This window comes from Toxotes jaculatrix, chromosome 14 (assembly GCF_017976425.1).
Source record: "Toxotes jaculatrix isolate fToxJac2 chromosome 14, fToxJac2.pri, whole genome shotgun sequence".
NCBI lineage: Eukaryota > Metazoa > Chordata > Actinopteri > Toxotidae > Toxotes > Toxotes jaculatrix.
Window position 1 is genome coordinate 13,156,690 of NC_054407.1, and position 23,732 is coordinate 13,180,421.

The 23,732-nt window shown below is 42.5% G+C and overlaps 1 protein-coding gene across 4 annotated transcripts in view; it reads right to left on the reverse strand.

The window, feature by feature from the left end:
• fgf12a (fibroblast growth factor 12a) overlaps positions 1-23,732 on the reverse strand; it is a 37,416-nt gene that overhangs the window by 12,048 nt on the left and 1,636 nt on the right. For 2 of the 4 annotated variants that reach the window (XM_041054530.1, XM_041054531.1), the window contains exons 2-3: positions 5,696-5,806; positions 1,429-1,532 (exon numbers count right to left, since the gene is read on the reverse strand). In XM_041054530.1, the coding sequence (XP_040910464.1) occupies positions 1,429-1,532; positions 5,696-5,806 (215 nt within the window). Of the gene's footprint in view, positions 1-1,428; positions 1,533-5,695; positions 5,807-10,306; positions 10,971-16,648; positions 16,987-23,732 lie in introns of those variants that run through there. The other 2 variants (XM_041054529.1, XM_041054528.1) reach the window with 2 other exon arrangements.

Sequence of the window (23,732 nt, forward strand, 5' to 3'; positions counted from 1 at the left end):
AAGCGGCTCCCTCATTAATAAATGTAAGCTGCGATGCAGCAGACACTGGCTTTACTGTGTCCTTCATTTTATGAGTATTTTGAGAACCAAAAAGTTTGATGGGCAGTTTGTGAATTCCAGCCCTTGCCCGTCATTCATCGTGGCTGTCTGCCGATCAGACTGCCATCACCAAGTTTCTCAGCAGAGGTTTGTGGGTAACGCAGCCCTCCCATTCTCTTCTTTCTTAAGTAACACTATCTTCAACTGGATTAGGAACTGTGAGACTGGAGGTTATATAACCATGCCAACTAGGGATATCCTCCTGTCTCCATATCTTTGTCTAAGCCCCCACCCCATTTCTCCAACTTGCTGTCTCTCTCTCTCTCTCTCTCTCTCTCTCTCTCTCTCTCTTTCTCTCTCTCTCTTTCTCTCTCTCTCTCTCTCTCTCACACACACACACACACACACACACACACACACACACACACACACACACACACACACACTAGCACGCACACAAACACACACTCTCCCTCGCTCTGCAGCTCATTTCCACAAACATGCTCCAGAAGCATGTCTTCATCCTCAGTGCAAAAGCTACGGCTTAATGTTTTCTCCAACTGACATCCGTGACTGTGTCCACCCCCGCCCGTACATCTGCTACCCACACTAGCCTATATGCTTCTCATATCTTACACTGCAAATAAAATATCCATCTTCACCATATTTACTCCTCCACTGAATCTTGAATTTCTTTCTCTTTTTTTTTTTTTTTTAACCTGAAGGAGCATGTCCGCTAACGTGGTGAGATACTCCCACTTTTTCAAAGGCATGTACTTTGATGAACATTTTGCTAACGTGAAAAGCGACTTCTAATTAATTCTAATTAATTCCTGAACAAAGATTTGCATCAGAAACAAGTAAAAGCATTTCATAGCTCAGGCTGCATCAATATAAAAAGCATAGTTTGAGTGTTTAGTATCTCTTCGTGACAGCAGGAATCCTGGATAGAAATCAGTATGAAAGTTGAACAAACCACAATCATTCACATCAAAAGACCATGAAATTCACAGGAATTTCTGTTTGTAGTTACTACATAATGAGCCTCCTTTAGTAGCCAGTAAAAGAAGAAGAAGCAATTTTAAAAAGGGCTGAGCACTGAACTTGATGTCAAACTAAATGTAAAACATGCGCGGTGCTGCTTCAACAACAAAGAGGGGGAATAAGTGCTGCACAGCAACACAAAGGCACATCTGAAGAGCTCTCAAATAGAGTGAAGATGAAAGGGTTTGGAAGGGCTGAGTCTTTGCTGCAGTGGGATACTAAAAGAGACAATAAACAGAACAAAACACAACACGTGTAAATGAACAAATACACATGCTGGTAACACACACACACCAAAACACATATGCGCAACCTGAGACTGGGGTTGTAAGGGTTGTATCTTACCGAGCTGTAGAGCATGCCCTCGCCATTCATAGCAATGTAGAAGCCACTCTTCACCCCCTGGATGGCCACCACTCTCAGACCCACAGGAATAAGATTAAACAGGGCTGCAGAGCAGACAGGGTGAGGGAGAGGCGGGGAGGGAGGGACAGACCGATGCAAAGAGACAGAGACAAAAGAGAGACATCAGACAGAAAGGACAGAATAGGACAATTGAGTTTTCACTTAACTCCTGTAGACACGGCAGCCTCTGATCTCTGTTCTTTGTCTGCAGCAAACAGGACAGGACATGGACAATGGCGGCACTGAGGCACCTGAGTCTAACAGTGAAGCATTAACGTTAGAACAGAAATCCAAAACTTTCTGGTGAGAGGTAACTGAAAAGATGTTTGCAATACTAAAAAGATGGCAAAACATCCACACTGGAGTAAACCACTATATCAAGATATATGAGGCTGAATAGCAGTTCAGAGTGCAACAGTGGCAAATGTCTTAAACTCCCTAAACTGGCTTTAAATCTTAAATATTTCTCCTTAACATGTTGAACTGAGTATAACCAGAAAATCTAGACATGTTTGTTCTCACCGATGTTTGGCCAATGACCCAAGTGCCATCTCTGTGCATGAGTTCTACTTCATCTGAGGACTGTATAGTGACTTTCATGGGCCTTGGTTTGGTGAGGGTGTGAGGACACTCTTCACGTACTGCAGACTCCGTGTATTGTTGGGATGATTGTTCTGCAAGTGGCGATGGGGACTATCAGATAAAGCTGGCAGGCACAGGAGGAGACGTGCCAACACGGGTCTGTCCTCCGAGCAGATTCAATTTCACTCAATAAATATCGACGTGCTGCTTTCGCCTGCCAATGGTTTCAATCTGCCTTCAGGCCACTGGTGCAGGTGATACACAATGACCACTTTCGCAGTTAGGTATACCCTTGAGGGCTGGATATTTTGAGGTGTGGAGGCAGAAAGTTAGTCCATTAGCACCTTAAATCTCGTTTTCTTCTCAGTCTCGGATTTCTCCTCTATCTCTTTTTCCTTTCGTAACTTTCTCCTATCCCTCGGCCCATTCCCTCAATCTTTCTTCTCTTTGCCTTTTATGGCTGCTGCCTTTGTCGCTCCGATGACTGGCGGTGTCTCTCACAGCGAGCACAGCTCTGTCACGTATCACTAAAAGCCAGGAGCGTTCCACCCCAGAGCACCTCCACCTATCAAAACATATTCTAGCTTTTTCGGAGAAGTCATACTTGCAGCAGGTCCCACAAAAAGACTCCCCATATTGCCCTGGCTTGAAAAGTGGGAGGAAAAGAGAAAATACAATGAGCCAGTACACTATTTTGCTATAATTACAATCTGCCATCCCTGCTACTGCAAAAAATTAAACAGCTGACAGGAGCTGTCACTCAGCTACCTTCTAAATGTCCAGCTTTTCTATTTGCAGCTCCAGGAGATGATGGATTCCATAATTACAGCTGCACTGACTGCTGTTAGAGTACCTGATGACTATTCTGAAGGCGATTCCTCTTCCTTAATAACCTCAATCCTATCTTTCACAGAGAAAAGAGAGCGGCGGGGCCGGTGCAGGGACAGACTTAAGAGATTTCCAGGGATCTTCTATCGTCAACGGGCCACACAAAAAAGGTTCAAACAACCCAATAAAGCCAAATCCTTGAAACGGCAAGTCTTCCAGTGGAGCGGTAATCGGCTGCAAGCAAATCCTGCAGGTAGGCTAAAGGAAGTGCATTTGATGTGAGGAAGACTGGCGCAGCAGGAAATAAACCTCGCAGGAAAGGTTTAGAGAAACACTGAACCGAGCTTCTAATGCCAACGGCACGTCTCCAAATCCAGAGAAAAACACAAATTAAATGATGGGAGAGTGAGTATATACAGTATAGGTGTAGCATGTGTGCTTATATACAGTGTTACATTACTTTTTCTCTCATTTCTCCTTCATCATGCCAGAGTTGATCAAGTACTTGAAATTAGTTTGACATTAGTGACCGGGTCTAAAAAACAAACAAAAAAAAAAAACGTCTTGCTTAATCCCATCTATCAAACCCAGAGTATCACAGACAGCTGGAGTGTGAATGCCTGTTACTGCAGGTGTCTCATAACCAGCAATATCTTTCATGAGCCCCGGAGTGTGCAGGTAATTACTGCAGGCGATCAACTGATGACAATCAATTTAATAACAGTTCAAATTTGAACATGGGTGTTAATTAATTGAATGGTGTTTCGCAGCCCTCGCACTTAGTTCAGTGTATCTCTGCCAGTCAGCCATGGTTCCCCCTAAATCAGTTTTACATACTTTGCAACAACCTATTCTGTTCTATCGTTTCTTTTACTGAATATTTTGCGTCAAGAGTTTTACTAAAAGCTGTGATTTATTCAAAGCAGAATGAAGTTTATTTTTTATGCATTTCTCCAAAACCATTTTCAGTTCAGCTGTGTCCTTGTCTCAGCTCTTCTTGTCATTCAGTGCAGAAATATGGCAAATAATAAAAAATGAAATTGAAACGCACTCTGGGCTCAGGTCGCACCTAGTATGCAGGCGGCATCTCGCTCTTCAATCCCATCGGTTCCACTGAACCTCCCCCTGAAAATAAATGACTGTATTCCATCTGCCACTGCTGAGGATACTGCAGGTCAGAGGGTGGTGTGGTTCAAGGGTGGGGGTAATCTATTATTCTAATAATCCAGCCGGGCAATCAATAGTTCAGTGCAAGACCTGAATACCAAATCTTCTTCATCCACCTCTAACTCTCTTTATCACTCTTTTTCTTTTATTCTTTTGGCCTCCATCTTTCTCCTAAAAACACTTCAAATTCTTCTCGCTGCACCTCTTCTTCTCCTCTGTTCTCTTTCAGCCTTCTCCTTTGGACTGTCTCTGAGCTTGAGGCATCTCATATAGAGAATTATTCATTGGGTACAAACGGAGAAGGTGGTATTTTTAGTTTCCTGTGGCTGAATTATTCACTGCATTCCTCCATCCCTGGGCCAGCAGGACTGCTTAAGAAGAAGACTACTTCAAGGAGGGGAAACCCTCACACACAACAAAAACCTCATCAGCCAAAAACCTTAGGACACAATGGAGACCCAAGAAACAGCAGTGTTCACAGTACAAAAGTAAAATGCATTTTTTTCCCCTTTGTGCATTAATCTTTTTGTTCTGAAAACCCTTCATTTAGTTTTCACAGAAGATCTATCTCCTCAAGGAATATAAAACGACAAGTGACGGGGGGAGGCCATTCTTTTCCCCGCATGACTGTTACGTTCCAGCAGCTTTGGCTCCGGTTTCCTTCAAGATTGGCAGGATGTTTTAGAAAAGAAAGGTCATGATTGGTTTCCTGTCTGGCTTCACTCCAGACTGGGAGTGTCGTCATTATCGCTTTGAAAATGACGATTCTCTGCTGACATATATCACTTGCTTGATACCTTCACTTCCAATAGGGAACTATTACAAAAGCCTATATGTATAACACAGGAGACTCTCTACAAACTTCACCGATTTTCTTCTTTTCTGTTCCTATGGGGGTGGAAAGCGTGTGAGCGCTTTAGGGGACTATACCCTGGAGACTATTTATCCACTGGTAGTCCACTATGGAAAGTCGATTGGTGGTGAAATATTGCAAAGAAGTCGCTCAGGCGGGGATCTTTGTGGCAAGGAGTGAAGCTGTGGAGCTACAGTTGTGTCAGGTGATGGGTTTTTCCAGGAAGGAAATTCTGCTGTGATAATCACACACTCTTCACAGCCAAATCAATCAAAACAATGTGACACTTGCAATCATGCAGTGTACACAGTAGAAATGGTTTATTTAGTAAGGCCAGGACAGGGATATCGGAATTAATTTTACTTAGGAAAAGAAATTTTGATACAAGATACCTCATAAATATTTACTCACTGTGAAAGGTACACTGTTGAGAAGACAGACTAAGAATACATAAACCATTTGAGCAGGTTTTAATACATTTGTATTCATGCACACTATTGCATAACCGGATGCAGAAAAGAGGGCACACTGCCTTGTGGAATTTGTTGAATAGTTCCCTTTAAAATTGTAGATTTTTTTTTGTATATATAATCCAAATCAGTGAGGGCTTCTTAAACTAATTTTGGAGTGCTTTAGGCTCCCCAAATGGCATCAGTTATATAAGAATTAAAAATGATAAAGCACAGCATATAAAATGTGATAATACATTATATAACAGACTCCTTGCCATTAAATGTTTAATGCTGGAAGCTGTGGCTTCCATAATGCTCCACTCACTGTTGTCGCTGTTCTCGTCCTTGCTGCCGTCGATGGTTCCATCCGGCTGCATCTGCAGGTAGAAGCCCTGCTGGCTGAACAGTCGTGTCACGATGCCTTTCAGCTGCGGCTCTGAACACACACACACACACACACACACGCACAGACACAGACACGCATACACACAAATCGTCGGCCAAGCCACAGCCCCATCCCCACCAAGAATATGTCAGAATAACAGCCTCGTAATTATGACAAAAACACACAAATGAGTAAATACCTTCGTTTTCAGTTAAGTGCACACTCACATGTTTATATCAAGTTATTTGAAATGCTGAAATTCTCACAGAGAAATGGTTCACAAAGAGAAAATGCACAATGTTCAGTTAATTAAAATAAGACAAGTTGGCTGTGGAAGATGGAGTGCACCACCAAAACAATAAAAATGATTATGTTGTAATTAAAGATTTTTTCTCTTTTCATTTATATATTTAACAACATTCACTGGTGTGTATTTGTGTCATATATTAAACGTATTTAATTATTATTTTAGTTGCATAATTTAAGTACAAAATTAATTTCTTAAATGTATCTATTAATATATAATCAAATGCTCAATTACTATTAACCATTTCCAAAAAAACAAAAAATTCTTATTATTCTTGTGGCACAATCTGGCCTCCAAAGCTGCCTGCAAATAAACAAAGTCACGGCACTAGAAACACTTCAGTCCTTAATTCTTACCAACTGGAGAACATTAATGCGACTATGATGGACAAGTTTGTCATGAGTCACCTGTTACACCACAAAATCACAAGGGTAAACGGCTGTTTGACCGGAAGGCCTTTATGATGGGAACACCATGACAGGAAATCAATGAGAATGTTGTTACGTTCTCATAATGTCTTCCTGAATCTGGTACAGAAAAATGATTTTGCATCATTTGGAAAGTCTTTAGAAAATCACATTTTAATGTACTCTGACATGCCAGCGGTTTCTTTATTTGGTACGAAGCAACTGTGCATTTTGGGGCTGTTATGACTGATGTTCCAACGAAGAGATACTGAGTTTTCACTGGCAACATGTTCACACAGAAGGATTCTAGTATAGGAGGGATTCTTGACCGAAAGGAAACTGGCCTGAAGTTTCTGGAGATTTTTTCATTCATTTCTACAATAACCCTGAACCAACCTCCAACTCCAGGCTGTGACATCTGGCATCTGGCCAGGGAGCTGCTTTAAGTGGTCAACACTTCAGGGGAGCAGGTGGAAACGAGGATTAGCTCAGGGCAAAGAAAGCCCCTTGGCCTCAGGCGAAAAGGCCAGGGAAAAAAATAGGTATGTAAATAAAATGTTTGGGGGTTTTTGTGATGGTCTGTCTCATGTTCAGCAGTTCTTCAGAATTTGTGCAAAAGCAGTACTCAGAGTCAGATGACACCATTAACATAAACCAGGCCTGGGTTTTGGCTTTTGACAAGAAAATACTGGAGATTAATTTTAACTATATGTATGTGACTGGACTAATAGTTGTATTTTTCTTAAGGTTTAGTGTGAATCATGAAACTCTACAGCTGAACAGTGATTTGCGGTTTTTGCAGTGGTGGAGATTTTGAGGCAAGCTCCACAAAAATCAGACAGCAACTCAGACGCTGGATAGCACTAAAATCCTTTGTTTATTCTCTACCTGACAAAAGAAACTAACTGGGCATTTTGTCACACTTGAAGTGGTGCTCAGTTTCATTTTATGTGCCCAAATAGACATTAAATACCTGGAAATGCTTGCTCCGCAGCCACACAACACGCTCTGACAAATGATATGCAATATGTGATTGAAATAAAGGAATGTGAGCGAGCTTGACTGTCCTCCAAGGTCATAACCAGACATGGAGGTCACGCAATTCACTGCAGTCCACCCAGGCACATAAAATCCCCAAACGATCTGGCAGAGAGAAACATTCTCAAACTTGGTATCAGGAGAGACAGAAAATATCCAAATCCAGATGTGTCTTCAATAGCAACAACAGATGTTAAGTCTTTGCTTGAATTACCGGTGCATAAGTTCTATTTACATTATACAGAAGACAAGTGGGAGACGACGGCCCATTGAAAGACTTAGCTCAGTAGTGACCCCAAGCTAAAGTGGGCTCACGTCTACTCAACTGTACATCATCCTGACCATCAATCCCCAACTCACCTACCCCTGGGGTGGGGCCATCAATTCCTGGGACAGGCCCTTCATCATCCATCACAGGCAGGGTGAGGCGAAAGTGCATGTGCCTGCGTGTGTGCATTTATGTAAGTGTGTGTGTGTGTGTGTGTGTGTTAGTCAAAGCACATGGGGTTGCACACATCAGTAAATCACATGTGATAACTACACTTCCGTAAATTAAGGCTTCAACGTGGGCCTGAGCAATCACTGACGGCTCATCAGTTCCAATCATTTAGCAGAGGCTGTGTGCTCATGTGTGTGTCCATGTGTGTGCAGGTATAAAATTCAGACTTGTAGATAAATTCCAGAGCTCACAACATGTGTTTGTGCATGAAAAATGTCTTTCCGTGGCAACAGAAAATCCTGTGCGTGTGTATGGGCCATTAAAACGTCAATAAATTTACTTCATACAAATACAGAAGGACAAAAACATTTAGGTACGTCGACAAATGGCGTCATGACCATGAAATGGTGAATGATCACCTGTTCTGATACAGTGTTTGACACGGAGGAACACATTATATCCATATACACCACTATACACTACAATAAGAACCTTTACTACTACACTTACACAATACTACTTGACACATATTTACACACATAGAACGAGGAGCGAGGATAAAGACTGATCCGACATTGACTGACAAAGAGAATGAGGCAGGAACAAAATGAGAAGAGGCAGAGCCAAATACAAAGAGAGAGAAAAGAGCCAAAGGAGCAACAAACGACTGGCTATAGGAGAGCTTTAGCTACAAGGAAAAAAAGAAAAAAGACAGGTAAGAAATTAAGCTTAAAAAATCCAAGAAAGCCACAAAGAAGGAGGAATGAAAGAAAAAGAAGAAATCAGCAAGGGAGAGGGTCGTCGGCTGTCAGACAGGTGTTGAAGCCCCCAGCCCACCCTCCCTCCCTCCCTCCCTCCCCAACCCAACCTCCCACCCCTTCCCCACTTCCCCCCCTCCCTGGCCGAGGGGGAGTCAACATGGGCGCGAGATGGGGTGGAGACGAGAAGAAACACATCACACACGGATGGAGGCTGAGCTACTGACCTAGCCTGCAGCCCTTATGGGACACCTGTGGAGGTTTCGAGGGTGCATCTTACGAAGGGGGGGAATAGAAGGAAAAACAACAGTCTTTTAAACAGGCAGAATTCATAAATTCTCCAGTGTACCGTCTGTTTATATGCAAATATATGGCAAGGCATCAGTGGAAATATAAGGATGATCAATTAGAGGACATACAGCATCTGTCTGTCTCTGCTGCGACCTTTACAGATGTCTGCCTTTCAGTCTGGCCATGTATGTCAGTTGACAGGGGTTACCTACCTGCCCAACGGTGTCTGGAAGCCTGACTGGCTGTCTGTCTGTCTGCTTATGTTTCTATACAAACATTTTGTGGCAGTTTGTGCACTGAGTTTGTTTGTCTGTCTGTCTGATGAGGCTGGGGCTGACGACAGGGTTTTGATTTAGTCTGTCTGGCTGGCCGGCTGGCTCTGTGTCTGTCTCTGTTGTCCTCCCTTCTCTGCCTTAAAAATTGATATCTGTCTGTCCGCCTGCCTCATTCCTCATCTGTCTGTCTGCAGGACTCTGAGACGACCTGACTGTCGTTCATCACACGACAGAACTATCTGGATACGGGGAGGGGTGACTTGCACCGCTGGCTTGTTATCTGTGCACCAGGACAGAACCAGGAGAATAAAAAAAAAAAATCCATGCTATACCATGGATTGTAGTAGGCACGGAGCCTATGTCTATCAATACAGCCAGAGTAGCTGTTAATCACTAAAGCTATACCTCCCTTCACTGCAGTAAAGCCCCTTCTCTGCAATAAACATTTACCATTAAAACATTTAATCTCAAAAGAGCCTTGGTGCACTGCGGTGCAACTTATCTCCCCTCTGTACCCCAATCTGCATTAATACTGAATTAGGCAATTTAAAGCAGCCTTTTAGAGTGTATTCAAGTTGTGAGTAAAGATGTGTTGGGAGGGGGGGGGAGTATACAATATAGCGGAACAAAACCTGCTGAAGCTCTGACTAGGGATACAGTGGCATCAGTTTTGTTCCAGGGTGAATTGATTATTCTGATCGGAGCAGCATCACAATAAATTAAAAACGGGGGGCTAACGTCACAGCATATAGATCATTTCCTATACAGCCAGGCTGCAACCTCTTCGGTTTATGGGGGAAGGTTGTGTCGTGGTGGATCGACAGACAACAAGAAGACCTAATGGAACAGGTGGATTTTTTCTTTTTTCGCACCGCGGAGAAAATCTACCTTCTCCTCCGGTTCGGATTGGAGCCCTTGACTGCAGTATAATGCCTCTGCTGCTCCAAAGAGGGGCGGGGTGCGGTGGGGGGTGGGGGGAGACCGCTTCCATACGCACACATAACACACCTCAGTAAAAAGAATCTACAGCACTGACCTGGTCGCCGCCGAACGGGTCTTTTCTTGCCACTGCAGAAACGGACTTTGCTGAAGACCCCCAAGAAATGCCTCTCGCAGAGAGAGCGGGGGTCTTTGCTGGGGCTGGGGCGACGTTTCGAAGTAGAGACCCGGTCGCTGTTCGACTCCCTCGCCTGGCGTTTCTGCCGGATCAGGGAGCTGGCGATCGCGGCCATCCTCCCTGAACCGAGACTGAAAACCGAGAGTCTAGTTCGGCTGAGGTCGGATCTTGATGCAGCTTCTTGCCGCAAGAAAAATTAGAGAGTTTGTTCTGTGTTTCGGCCCACGAGAGTCTCAACCAAATGTCATCCTGATCACGAAATCCTCCGAGTTCCGTGCATCATTGCGCTTCAAGTAGCATCTTCTTGAGGGGACCGTGGCGTGTATTTCGAGTTTATGGCACTCCGGGCTCCGAATCAACAGAAACCGATCTTAGCCTATTTGAAACATAAACCTACGGACTAGGCCACAGGGGCCGACATGTCAGCCGTGAAGACATGCAACAGTGTTGATAAGTTGATGCAGCTGCGCGTCATTGGGGAGCTTCAGGTAGCCTATTCCAGGTGAACAGCACCGCGTCTGACGAGCACGACTTCGTAATCCTCATCTGCACGCCAGCCTCTGGCTTCCTGGCGCCTTTTTAATATTTTTTGCATCAACCTAAATCCATGCATAAGACGTTCTTGAAATTATCCCAACTTTTTTTTTTTAATTTTTCTAATTAATTCTCCACTCCGATGAATGAGACCGTCCGCTGGCTGGTCTGGTCCAGGATGCTGTGCAGGAGCCCAGATATCGGAGCCCAGATATCGGAGCCCAGTATCCGGTGGTTCCGTCGATGGCACCTCTAAAATGCAGCCGGGGAGGAAAAAAAAAAATAGAATCGACAGCAGAGGCTACTCTGCAAGGATGCTGCAGAGATGTAATGTAAGCCTTCAGGGAGGGATTGTCGTCTGAAAAGCAACAATTAGTTGACACACGCCAGAGTGCTTTTTGTTGTAGCGCACAAATAATAAAGTAGCCTAAGCATTATTTCCAGTGCGTCCCGAATGGTTGCTGTCGGTGTGTTACATCGCCGACAGCGAGAGTGAACGGTGGCTGTCCATAGCGCTCTCTCTCTCTCTCTCTCTCTCTCCCTCCCTCCCTCCCTCCCTCCCTCACTCCCTCTCCAACTCTTTTAACGCAATCATACGTGATTGAGGTTCGTATTAGGAATTCTCAGGGGTTGTACAGGGAAAGATAGATGATCTCTACGAAGAAATTATGTGAATAGCCTATAAAATATGTAACACAAAAAAGGGGAAAGGGGTAAATGGTGAGTGGGTGTTTGGGGGGGTGGGGGGTATGTGCGCGCGCACCCGATTTTATACTCCTTTGGGATAGTGTGCACATCTAAAAGGGAGCGGGTGATCTCAGGAATGTCTCTTTGAATTACACTTTGAATCCTAAACTGCAAACCAGTTTTCAAATGGGACACTTCGGTCAGCAAGGAAGGCTAGATTAAAGTGTTCCCGAAGAAGTGCATAAATAGAGTAAAGCTTAATCAGCTTTGGCTGATACCACACAGTATTCTTCTCCTCATATCGTTATACTTAAGGGACATAAGCGCGCATTTCTTTTTCTAAAGCCCCCTCGGCCACGCATGCCATGAAGAACATATTAAATCTGAATAAAGAGATTACCTGCAACAGGTTTCAGCACACAGAGGATGAACACAAATCACCAATGGTACACCAAATGATACCCAACACATGGACACAACAAATATGATTTAGGACTTGTGAAAACAAAATGAACAACAAAAACACTACAGATCATAACACCAACAACAGTACAATAGTATAGAAATAAGAAATATTGTAACACTAAAGCTGAGAAAACGGCCCTTCATTGGTCCCTGATTAAAGCACGTGTTTCTGTCGTAGACCACATTTGAGGACAAATGCAAACCAGTTGCTTGTTTTCAGCTGCAGCTGTTTTCATCACAGCCTTAAATAGTGCTGTCTTCATTACATAAGGGGATGACTATCACTTCAGGATAAACCACCAGAGTAACAGGTCAGTCAAAGAAAAGTCCCCCAGAAAAGTGATCAGCAAACGAATGTGTGTGCAACAATGTGTCAGAGTTTATGGGACCACATGCCTTTCTATTATTGCATGGGCAGGAGAGCACATTCAAACATACACACACACACACTGTGGGAGGAAGAACACGTGAGTCTTCAGCAGCAGCACAGCAAACCTCTCTCTTCCCCGTGATGAAACAGCATGAAACATTTAGAAGCTTTTTCTGGGACTCGGTTTGACATTCTCCCTCCAAACTGTATCCAGAGAGATTGAGAGAAAAGGGAATTTCTTTTGACTACCACGCCCCCCCCCCCCCCCCCCCCCCCCCCCACCCCATCCCCGTTACGTAAGATTTTGATATAATGGATGAAAGTCTATGATTATGAAGCGCTGTTACTCTGGCTAGCCCTTTGTGTGCCTCTACATGTTTGGCCTTGTGTGTCTGTGTGTGAGAAAGAGAGAGAGAGAAAGGGAGAGATGGAGGGCAGATACAATCTTTTTCCCAGAGTAAGACAGACAGATGGGCTGAGAAAGACAGCAAAAGAAAAGTTAGAAACTGATGGCTTGAGTCACTCAGAGTCTGAATCATAACCCTTAATCCAACTTTGTATTCCCATTGAGTTGCCAGTGAGTGGTAGAAATGAATATGCCACTGCAGCCTAAAGAAATATCAATAACAACTCCAATATAGCATTCATCATTCTAGTGCATATGCTGGAGTGTGATATACACTTCCTGGAAAAAGAAAAAAAAAATCAGCTGGTGGTGGTTTGCAAAGTGAAGTGAGCTTTCTCAGAGATGGGAGGGACTCTCTGGTGTAGAGCGATATAGAGACATAGGACATATATCTCTGTCAAGAAAAGATAAAGTATTCCCTAATGAGGATCTGCTAGGCTTCCTCCCTCTACCAGGGACAATTGCTGTTCACTTCATTCCAGAAGAGATACGTCTACAAGCGATAAAACACTGCTGCTGTGAAATGCACAGCAGATAGTATTTTACAATCATTTAAATTGTCACTTAAAATGATTTGGATTCTGAGAAGTTTAGCTGGTTCCTTTAAAGAAACTGTTTTATCTAAACATTTTCAAAACATTATTGATCCTCAGTGTATCACCTGTGTTAATTTGTCTTTATAGCATATAATTTCTTAGTATTGTGTAAAATTTAAATCAATGTGTTCAGTGGGTGTGTTTTTATTTCATCAGACTGTGCTAGTTGCTGTTGTGTACCAGATTTTATCATTAAAAATAGAACCACTAGCAACTAAATGTGTCTGAAAGCTGAAAGAAATGAACCAAAGCCCCTGTGTCTCTTCCTTTGGTGCCACCACTACAGAAGTAGCTTGTTGAAGAGTGATTTCTTTATAACTGCTGCCCCCTTGCGGAGAAAAAATTAACCACAGGTGTTCAGAGAGAAACTAGTGGATGTTTCCATTCACTGAAGTTGGACACTTCAGTGTGTCCTTGAGACACCTCTCAGATTTGTTGACTCACAATAGCTGGAACTAGTTTTCACTGTGCACTGTCTGCTAAACTAGCGTGCCAACTCAACAGGAGGCAAAGAGCAGAGATGTGAGAGAATAGGGGTGATGCTGTGGCTCAAAATACTCACGACCACACTTCTAACACAACCACAGCCTCCTGTAAACAGGACAATAAGTGTAAGGTAGAGACCATATACACGAAAATGATACCCAACACATGGACACAACATGTGTTGGGTATCATGATCTAGGGGCCACAGATCACGACAGCTTTTACCATGTGTGTCAAAGTTCATTTTACAAAAAAGAGACACCTTATAAGAAATACAGAGTAATACCAAATGTAATTTTAACAAAACACAATATATATATAATCTATTATATTAATTAAACAGTCATATGAAAACTAGCAATATGACATCTACAATGCATTACGATGCCATTACAAGAATGAGCCACTCATGAGGACAAGGTTTTGCCACTGATTGTTTCTCTGTTATGCCTCCCACCGTACAAGTGTCCTGCAATCCAGACATCCCAACTACTGTATTTAACTTGAATACAGGAAAAGCCAGGTGCAAACTTGACACTACAAAAGGAATGCAGGTGCAAACATTTAAGCCTACTCAGAAACATCTTTCACCGAAAATCCCTCAGAGGTAATTTTGGCACCGTGCCTGAATCTGCAGAGTATAACACTTTCGACTCCTCCTGCTTTACATGATCCTGTGCAGACCAAAGTGTACTGGAGCAGTGAATGATGCAGTGAGACTGCCACACAGGAAGCCAAGGTTTTGGCCTCTTCTTTTAGAAAGTTAAGCGTGTCATCCTTCTTTGTTTGACCGGTGATTTGCGGAGCTGTGTATGTGGAATACTCTTGAGTTATCTTTAAGTATTGGAGAGGCAATGACGTGAACGCAGGCATATAATGGAAAAAGCAGCTCAGATATGAGTTAAAATTGGCTGTTTCATCATCCATAAGCAGGATAGCATCTGTTCAAGAACCAAAAAAATATGCCGTCAACCTATTTTGTCTCTATTTTGAAATTTTATAATCTTGGATGAGTGACAAAGACACAGTGGAACTCCTCTTTAGGAGCTCTTGCAAAAGAACCAAAACAATTCAAAAACAGGGAATCAACTGGAAGCAACATTAAACTTGCAAATGAAGGAGCACGTTGGTAAACATGAAACAAAGTACAAACAAAGTCTTATCCAGACACAGCTTCATATCAGACAGCTTCGACTGGATTCATGCATTCATGTTCGGCATCCTGTTGTGTCAACACAAATGAGCTGACTCATTAAGTTCTGATTGAGGTCATGAGGTTCATACAGTGAGCAGTGAACAGTGAGCAGAGATGCAGGATAAGGACTGATAGTGTTTTATATCCGAGTCCTACGGATCCCAGTGTGCGTGCTTCTTTTGGTCCAACTACCTCAGAGGAATCAACTGTGCTTAATGGAGTTTCTAATTGTCTGCCCTGAATTTGAGAGCTGCTCCAGCTGAAACTACTGGTGATCCTATGTACTGCAAGTGACGGGAGGAGGCAGGAGAAAGGTGTTGCATTAAAAACAGCATTCTGTCTCGCTCTGGAAATATTGGAAGGAGTGTGTGTTTTTAATGTGTCACGAGATGTAGTTATGTTATAGCAATGCAGTGAACTGCTGAGACATGACTAGAGGACATGGCAGACTTCTTAGGCTTACTTCCAAAGACTGTTGAGTGGTGGTTGCGTATGAGCGTCTGTGTGGCCATGCAAGCATGTGTCACAGAGACTTCACATCACCACAAGTAGCGTTGTTTTGTAGAGGACAAATTGCAAAGTAAGTCACTTTTTAGAAGTGATGTTTAATTTACAGGCGAGGGGAAATGCAGCTTCCCTGCAGCTGTGCATGGATTACAGCGTACACTGATGCAGTTCATGCCAAAGTGGAGTTTGGGGACTTCCAGGGGTCCTAGAGAGGTATGAAAGGGGCTGCCAAAATAAGGAGCAGTTTAATTATACTAACAGGAATCAGCAAAGAAAAGAGAAACTATTCACGTTTCAACTGATTTCCAATTACAAGAATGCAGTGAGAGTAAAGAATGTTATGTAGTTTCACATTTAGATTTAACTCTGTGCTGTCACGTAGAGTCCCATGGGCGAAATTTCATCAAAGTGAGGGTGTAAATTGGGTTTTATAGAGGTACACTCAGCGAAATCATGACATGAAAAGTTTTGGGAGCCTGTGCCCTGGGGTACTTCAGCTATGGCGCTATCCGTGGTGCTGAACCGAGCTGCTCGTCTGGGGCCCTAAAACAAGGCTGCCGCTCCAGGCCCCCCTGAAGTTTAATGACTTGATCCCTGCATTGTCCATTTTTGGCCCGCTTCAGATGCAGCACTGGAACGCGCTCGTCTACAAATATAGCTCGGTCCGGTAAAGTATCAGGAGCACTCTCCTCTCCTCTCCTCTCCTCTCCTCTCCTCTCCTCTTCGGAGTAGTGCGGCTTGATGCTGACTGCCAGCAGCTATCCGCGGCAGCCGAAGACTGCACACAAAACTCGGGACAGATGCAAGGAGCACAAGGAGAGGCTCTCTCCACTGCAGACTCGGAAGATGTTACTCACACACTCGAGTGGCCAATGAAACCACTCACCCCCCCTCACCTCCTCCTCCCCTCTCTCTAGATCTCCCCCCTTTCTTTTTTTTTTTTTTAATCACTCAAGAGAGAAAGCATGCAAAGCAAAGGCAGCTATAAAGCTATGGTGCTATGTTTGTCTCTCACCGTTGGTGATAGTGGTCGACTTCGATCGTTGTCCACAGAAACACTGCAGCATATGCGCTCCTTTCTGAAGGAATGGCCTCAGAATCCTCATTGATTTGGGTTGATGGGAGCCTTCCTCAATCCAAACAATCGGACAGCGCTATCACAACACAGCAGGGTCAGGCAGCATAGCGTAGCCAGCCAGCCTCTCTCTACAGGCTCACAGCAGCCCTCAAAACGCCGGAAGGGCACAGTCTGCAGGACAAATTACGCTAAAACGAGGCATCTTGAGTGATTCCCCCTCTCTCCCTCTCTCTCTCTTTCTTTCTATAGCCCCGTCTCTCACTGTCTATCCTCTTCTTGTCCACCGTCGGTCATTCGCGTTCACGGCACATTCCTCTTCCGCCACGGCAGGCAACGCAAGGACGTTACAATGTGCTCTTAATTGTACATCCCCCCCACCCCTCCTGTCTCCGCGTCTTTACCAGCAGCGGACGTGATAGCAGGAAAGGAGAGGGGAAGGGAAGGGAGAAAGAGAGGGGGGGGGGGTTGTGAGAGAGGGGAGGGAGCATGCACGCCAAAGTTGAACTGCAGGGGTAAGTGGCAGGCCGGCCATGAGTGAGGTAATGCGGAGCTGACAGTTAAGGCGACAAGAGCTGCACGATCCGACACTGGCTGCACAGATGTTGGAACTCAAGAGCAAATAGTTTTTCTTTTCTCTCTCTCTCTCTCAGGTTTTTTTTCCAGGTTCACTGAGAACACGCGGACAACGCAGAGCCTTCGTCAGCTGCAACCTCACCCCTTTAAGGACGACGGCGCTTTCTCAGCGCGTGGTCTTACCGGGAAGTTTATGGCTCTGTCATTGCGCTATGAAAACCCAGGTGTCAACAGTGATCACCTCAGGGTCCGACCGGTGCAGCAGCTGTGCGTTCACCAGAAGCGCAGCCACAGAGAAAACTACAGCTTCATACGCGCATGCATAATACCAGTGAACGTGCACTGACTTACATAAGGCTGTCGCGTGATTCTGTAATGAATTTAAGCGAATAAACTTGATCAGGATGTTGTCCTGTGGCACGAGGCAGAGCCGTAGTTGTCACTTGTTGATGTCTGAGAGTAAAAGTAGCATTTTATTTTTGCTCGTTGAGGTGGAACTAACTTTAATTGTCATATCTTGTTGAGTTGTTTATCCTGTAGGGCCTATTAATACAATAAATTTTAAAATATCATATGTTTTGCACGTAAAATCTTAATTTGCTAAGTGCCCAAAGTCCTAAAGTTGTCTAATGGATATAGTGGATTATAAAGTACAGATTTTTCATCTTAATTGCAGGGGGATAAGTAGAAAATTTAAACAGTCCAGTACAAGTACTTAAAAATTGTTCTGACAATTGTAGGTAGTAACATTACATCACTCTTGGTCGTACTTTGCTATGATTCTACATTACAGACATTTCTGAATAAGTAATTAAAGAAGTAAGTAGACAATTAATAATTTGAATAGCACTTTTCATAAATAAAAGAAAAAACTGCTTAATGATAAAAGCAAGGAAACACAAAATGTTGAACAGGCAGGGTAGCAACATGAAGAGGAACGACAACATAGAACTAAAACAGAAATAACCAGCTTTGTCCCACTATGACAAGTATGCTTGGTTATCATGTGAAAGTCACGAGTCAGCTAGATCTCACAACACTAGCTGCCCTTTCAAATTTGTTTTATGTACGGTGTGGTTCATCACATTTAGGGCACATTAGGACTAGGAACTGCTGGACATTCACAGACAACACTTGTAACAGTCAAATATGTTGTGCTAAACTAAATAAGACACTTGGAATAATGCCACCATTGAGATTTAGTAATTCACAAATGGCTATACATATGAATTAGAAATAGCACTAACTGTGAGTTATTGATCATCTAATTATCTTTCAACTTGTTCTAAATGTTATTTTTATTATTACTATTATTATTATTGGTTATGAATCAGGATCCAAAAGCCAAGACTCAAGCTCTCATTAAGCTGTACATCTTGGCCCAGGATGACTAGCACTGTCCCAAGTTGCAAGACTCAAGGCAAGACAATGTGCCACTTTTTACTCTAGGGGGAGCCATAACATAAAAGACTGAGTTAAAACTCAGCAGGAGAGAGACTGAGAGCTGACCATGTAAAGGAGAGGAAGGTAGGAAGTACCATCTCCAATTTTAAGTATTCAGATTCACTAATGACAAAACACAAATGTTTGTCTTTGCATTGCACAAAGACACCATTATTCTTGAGGCTTTGTAGTGAACAAAGACATCCTGGACAACCTTTGCCCGAGCATTCATTTTACACACTGCTGCTAAACTAAGGACTCATTATATCATAACACTTTTTTCAAACATTCTTCTTTACTTGCTCTCACACAACCTTGCACCATAAGGACAACACATTATATGGCATCAACTACCTTGAAAACTTGCCCTCACTATGTAAAATATATACAATGTACATAAAGGGACGTTTTAGGTCAGCAAAATGCCTCAACAACAGCATCCATGCAAATAAGAAAGGTCAGAGAGGAGTAAAGAGTGAACGGATGGTGGGCGGGAGGGAGCTGGCATTAGACCCAGAGTCACAGATATAGGGATGGTGCTGTATATTCAGCTCCTGCTGTACTGTCCCACTGCAGAGCCAATCACCACTATATGCAGGGGGAGCCAGATAGAGAGAATAGGAGAAGGAAAGGAGACGAAAAGAGGGCTATAGCACAGAGGGTACAAGACTTGGTGTGTGATGGGGAGAGGGAGATCCTCCAGTAAAGGAGTGACACCTTTTGTGGAAATCAAGGAGGAGAGCCAAAGACAAGGAAAAGGAGAGCTTGAAGAGTTTGAGAAACCACATCAAGGTAAGACACACACCTGAGACTGAAAGGATCAGGAAACGCAGAAGCACCAAAGAGAAAGCAATCATGAGCTTTTTCTCAAACCCTTTAAAATACACCGGAGGCCTGCTGGAGGAGAAGAAGTCCAGGACACTGCATAAAGGAGTCAGGAATGAGAACATCTCCATTTCAGTCAATGAAGAGAAAATCTGGCTGAAGAGGGTCGCTTCCCTACCACTGCCCCACCTCCTCGAGATGTTCTGGCATTAAAGGAAAACATCAGTGAAGGGTGGCTCCTGCAGCCAGCACAACTGCACCATCATAGCTCATCAAGAAATGTTTATTGGTTTTAACCAATTAGTGCCAAAGAACACAAAGCCTGCCAAACAACTTCTCATTTGAGTATTTATGTGCAGCACCTTTTTGTGAATGTATATTCACTGTCATTGGCCTAAAATTAAAGAAACTTAAAATAAAGTGTTTCACAATCACAGAGAGACAGAAAAACACAATTACACATGGAGAAAAGGCCAGCAGTTGAGGTAAACACAAAGCCAGGTAAGCTTCAGACACAGATACTGGTCAGCGCTAAATACAACCAAATGCCATGCTATTTGTCTAGTTTCCTCAGAGTCAAATGAGATGGTTACCAAAGATTATTAGCATTGGATTACTATTATCCTCTCAGGTACCCCATTTCCAATCCATCATTGCCACACGAAATGGAACAACAAAACTACCTAAATTGTGTAAAATGGTTTGGTGGACAAAAAAAACATGAAACATGAACATAAAAAATACATTTCATTCCAGTGCCACGGTAAAAATCACTCATGTGATCTGACAGACTTACAGTGCATAACTATGCAGCACAGATTTTCAACATAAACAAAATCCTTCTCTGATATAAGCAGATATTATAACACACACACACAGCTGTTATATACTCACTATGCTAAATCATCACCATCATCTTTTACATCTACATTTGAACCACGTGAAGTACTAATCTCAAAGGTAAAACTCCCCCGTCATTCACACCACATGTGTGCTAACTGTACCTTGTCCAAAAAAAGATGTGTCCTATCTGTATTTGAGCAAACTCAGAACTTACTGTGATGACACTGTGGAAAGATGCTGGACAAGCCAGCTTTCATTTCACCTTCCTATATATGTCAACAGAAGCGAGGTTAAAATGTTAACCTTGTAAGATGATACCAGCTTTGAATGCAGCTGCAATCACAATGTATCATGTAGAAATGTGTTGCAATAATTAGAAAAACATATGGCGAATTTAGAAAAGCAGCTACAAATTGATATATTTAGATGTCCTTTTCTTCTACATCATTGCAATTGAAAGAAAAAAGTTGGGTGCTTTTAGTTTAATTTGTTCATTTTTATTTTATTTTTTCTCAATAAGGCAGTCAGTTGTTTGTTTCTGCAGTAGGAGGCAAAACTGCTGCATTTCAAGAATATTTGACTTCAAGCTATTTGGCCTAACAAACGTCAAATGTCACTACACAGAAGCATGTACAAAACAGTGCAAAGACATTTTAACAGATCTGATATTTCAGACAACACTGTGGGGAAAAAAATTTAAGTTCAGAACATATTTTTAACAAACTAATCCAAGTGTAAAATTACTGTCAGGATGAGTCAGTTATTAGTAAGTGTTTACAACAGAGCTGCCCACAGCGGGGCACACAGGATGACAAAAACAGATCATTACAAAACATATGAAAAAGCCACTTATTCGTTTAAAACCTGGCATGTGAGATTCATGTTATGCAGAATATTCTGAGAGCAGCACTGGTTTGCAGTACTTAATTTTACATTTTCACAAGTATTATACTGTTTCTCTATCAACATTCTTTAAAGTAACTAGTGTTATTGCATGTTTTAGTTCATTTACCAAAATTCATTTAACTATACTCTTTTAACTAAATATAGTATTAACATTACTGCTTAGACAATGTGGCTATTGGTTGTTTCAGTTTCTTTCTGTACACACACACAAAAATAAACTCATCATCTCTAAACATGCTTGTGATAAATAATCTATCACAGTAAACATGACCGCTTCTGTTTTTGTCAGAGACATTATTGTTGCATGTTAATGCAGTGTACACTTTCCAAAACAGTCTGTAGGTACAACTACGCTGCCTTGCACCAACATATTTGACAAAAACATTGATCGACCTCAAAGTTAGCCAAAACCCATCTAAAAATCTAAAACATCACCAGTGTGTTGTACAACAGTTAGCAGAGATGCAAAATATATGTCATTTACTTGGAGCAAAAACATGTAAGAACCTTTATACTGCTTTGACAACACTTCCGCTCTGAGTGACCATTTAAACACACAAAAATTAACTGGCATCTGGTTTTAATGTGCAGCCACAGCAGCCTATGCAGAGCAAACAACAACCCTTAAATCAGTCGAAGCGACAAAAACATGTTTACAACAGCACTGAGTCACTGCTGATGGTAACTGCCATTTGCTGAAAGGCCAGAATGCATTCTCATATTCTGCAAAGCAAAAGCAAGGTCTGTGTTGCAGTGCAAAACTGTTAATGGTTGCATTCAATGAAGCTGCCAACAATCTTGTGCAAAATGACAAGTATGCAAACTTGAGGTTAGGAATAACAAGAGAGCAACAAGATACTTGTCACAGATAACGTAAAACTAGATTTTTAACTTCTCATGAAGGAACAGGAGGATTATATTGTTTGCTTTGTAAGTGGACCTGCTGTGTAGTTGTCTGGCTCAAAAAGGGATGCTACATGCATATTATAGTGTGTGTGTTTTCATGGGTCATGTGTGTGGAAATCACTAATAAAGCTTCGGACAAATTCCAAAATATTGACATTGCAGCTCTCAGCATTGTGAAAGAGGGAGCGAGAGAAAGACAAAGAGAGAGGGTAAGAAAAATCATGCGATCATGCATTAAGATTGGTGTCGTGTGCATAACAGAAAGAGGGGATTTAACAAATGGGGTGGGGTGGGGGGGGGGGGGGGGGGGGGTGAAAAATGAATCAGCAGGATCACTAAACTGTTCTTCAGTGACCCAAGAGACACCTGGGTCAATGAGAAACACCACATCCACTGGAATGCAGACACATTGAGTGGCATTTATCTTCACCTATGGTGTATTTACAGAATGTTTTTTTAACAGATAAATGCCAGTGCTTAATCAACTATAATGTACAAATGTATATTATGTCTCTAATGGCTGGATTAGTGTGCTTGAGGGCTCCAGGGCAAAAATTAGCTACTGGGCCCCTATTAACCTTCCCATTCCTCATTCTTGCACTGCATTGTGTGCAGTGTTCCTATACTGGAATATTACACAAGCCCAGATTTGATTTGTGCTTAATTACAACACAAAGTAATTTAGGAATATGCACCACGTAAACACAGTATCAGCATCAGCTTAAAACAAGCTCCAAGACAGGGCCTCAAGATCAGGCGATAAAGCACAACCCATAAGGCCCTTATAGTGGCAGCTGATGTTGTGCTTTGGTGGTTCATATTCCCCAGCAAAATTAGAAGCAATCAAATTATTACACACCAATTGTTACACAGTGAATCCGGGGCTTTCGGGATCCCAGAGCAGCTGCCAGTTTTGCCAGTTTATAATTCTGCCTCGGATTAGATAAGAAAATTTTATCAATTCCCAGAGAAGAAACTAGATTTGTCACCCATGCACAGTGACAAATAACAATAGAGGCTAGTCCGACAGTTCAGAGCTGCCACTATCACAACAACAACACACAAACTAATAATATTTATCTATCGATTAATCTGTGGAATAACGAATTAAAAGCTGACCAGGAGTGATGCACCAAGAAACCAGATGAATAAAACAGGAAACAAATATTAAACAAACAAACAAACAAATAAATAAGCATTACTGTCATCATACAAGAGCCAGAGAGACACAAACAGTGAGTCAGAGTCACAGCAAAGGACCGGAAACAGTGCAAAAACGAAAATACCTCACAACATCAATTTAAAAAACTGTATCAAGATAGTATTGGCTTTTTGTTGTGGATATAACATATCTGACCAGTAGAACTGATTCAGATGATTTTAACTGCCATCGCGTTATTAATGTTTCCACAGTTTAAGTGCACATGTGGCATAAAAAAAGTTCAAATGAACAGAAATGAAAGACCCACAAGGTCCAGTTACATAACGTTAATCATAAAGCTACTGTGCACTCCACCTCCCTTGA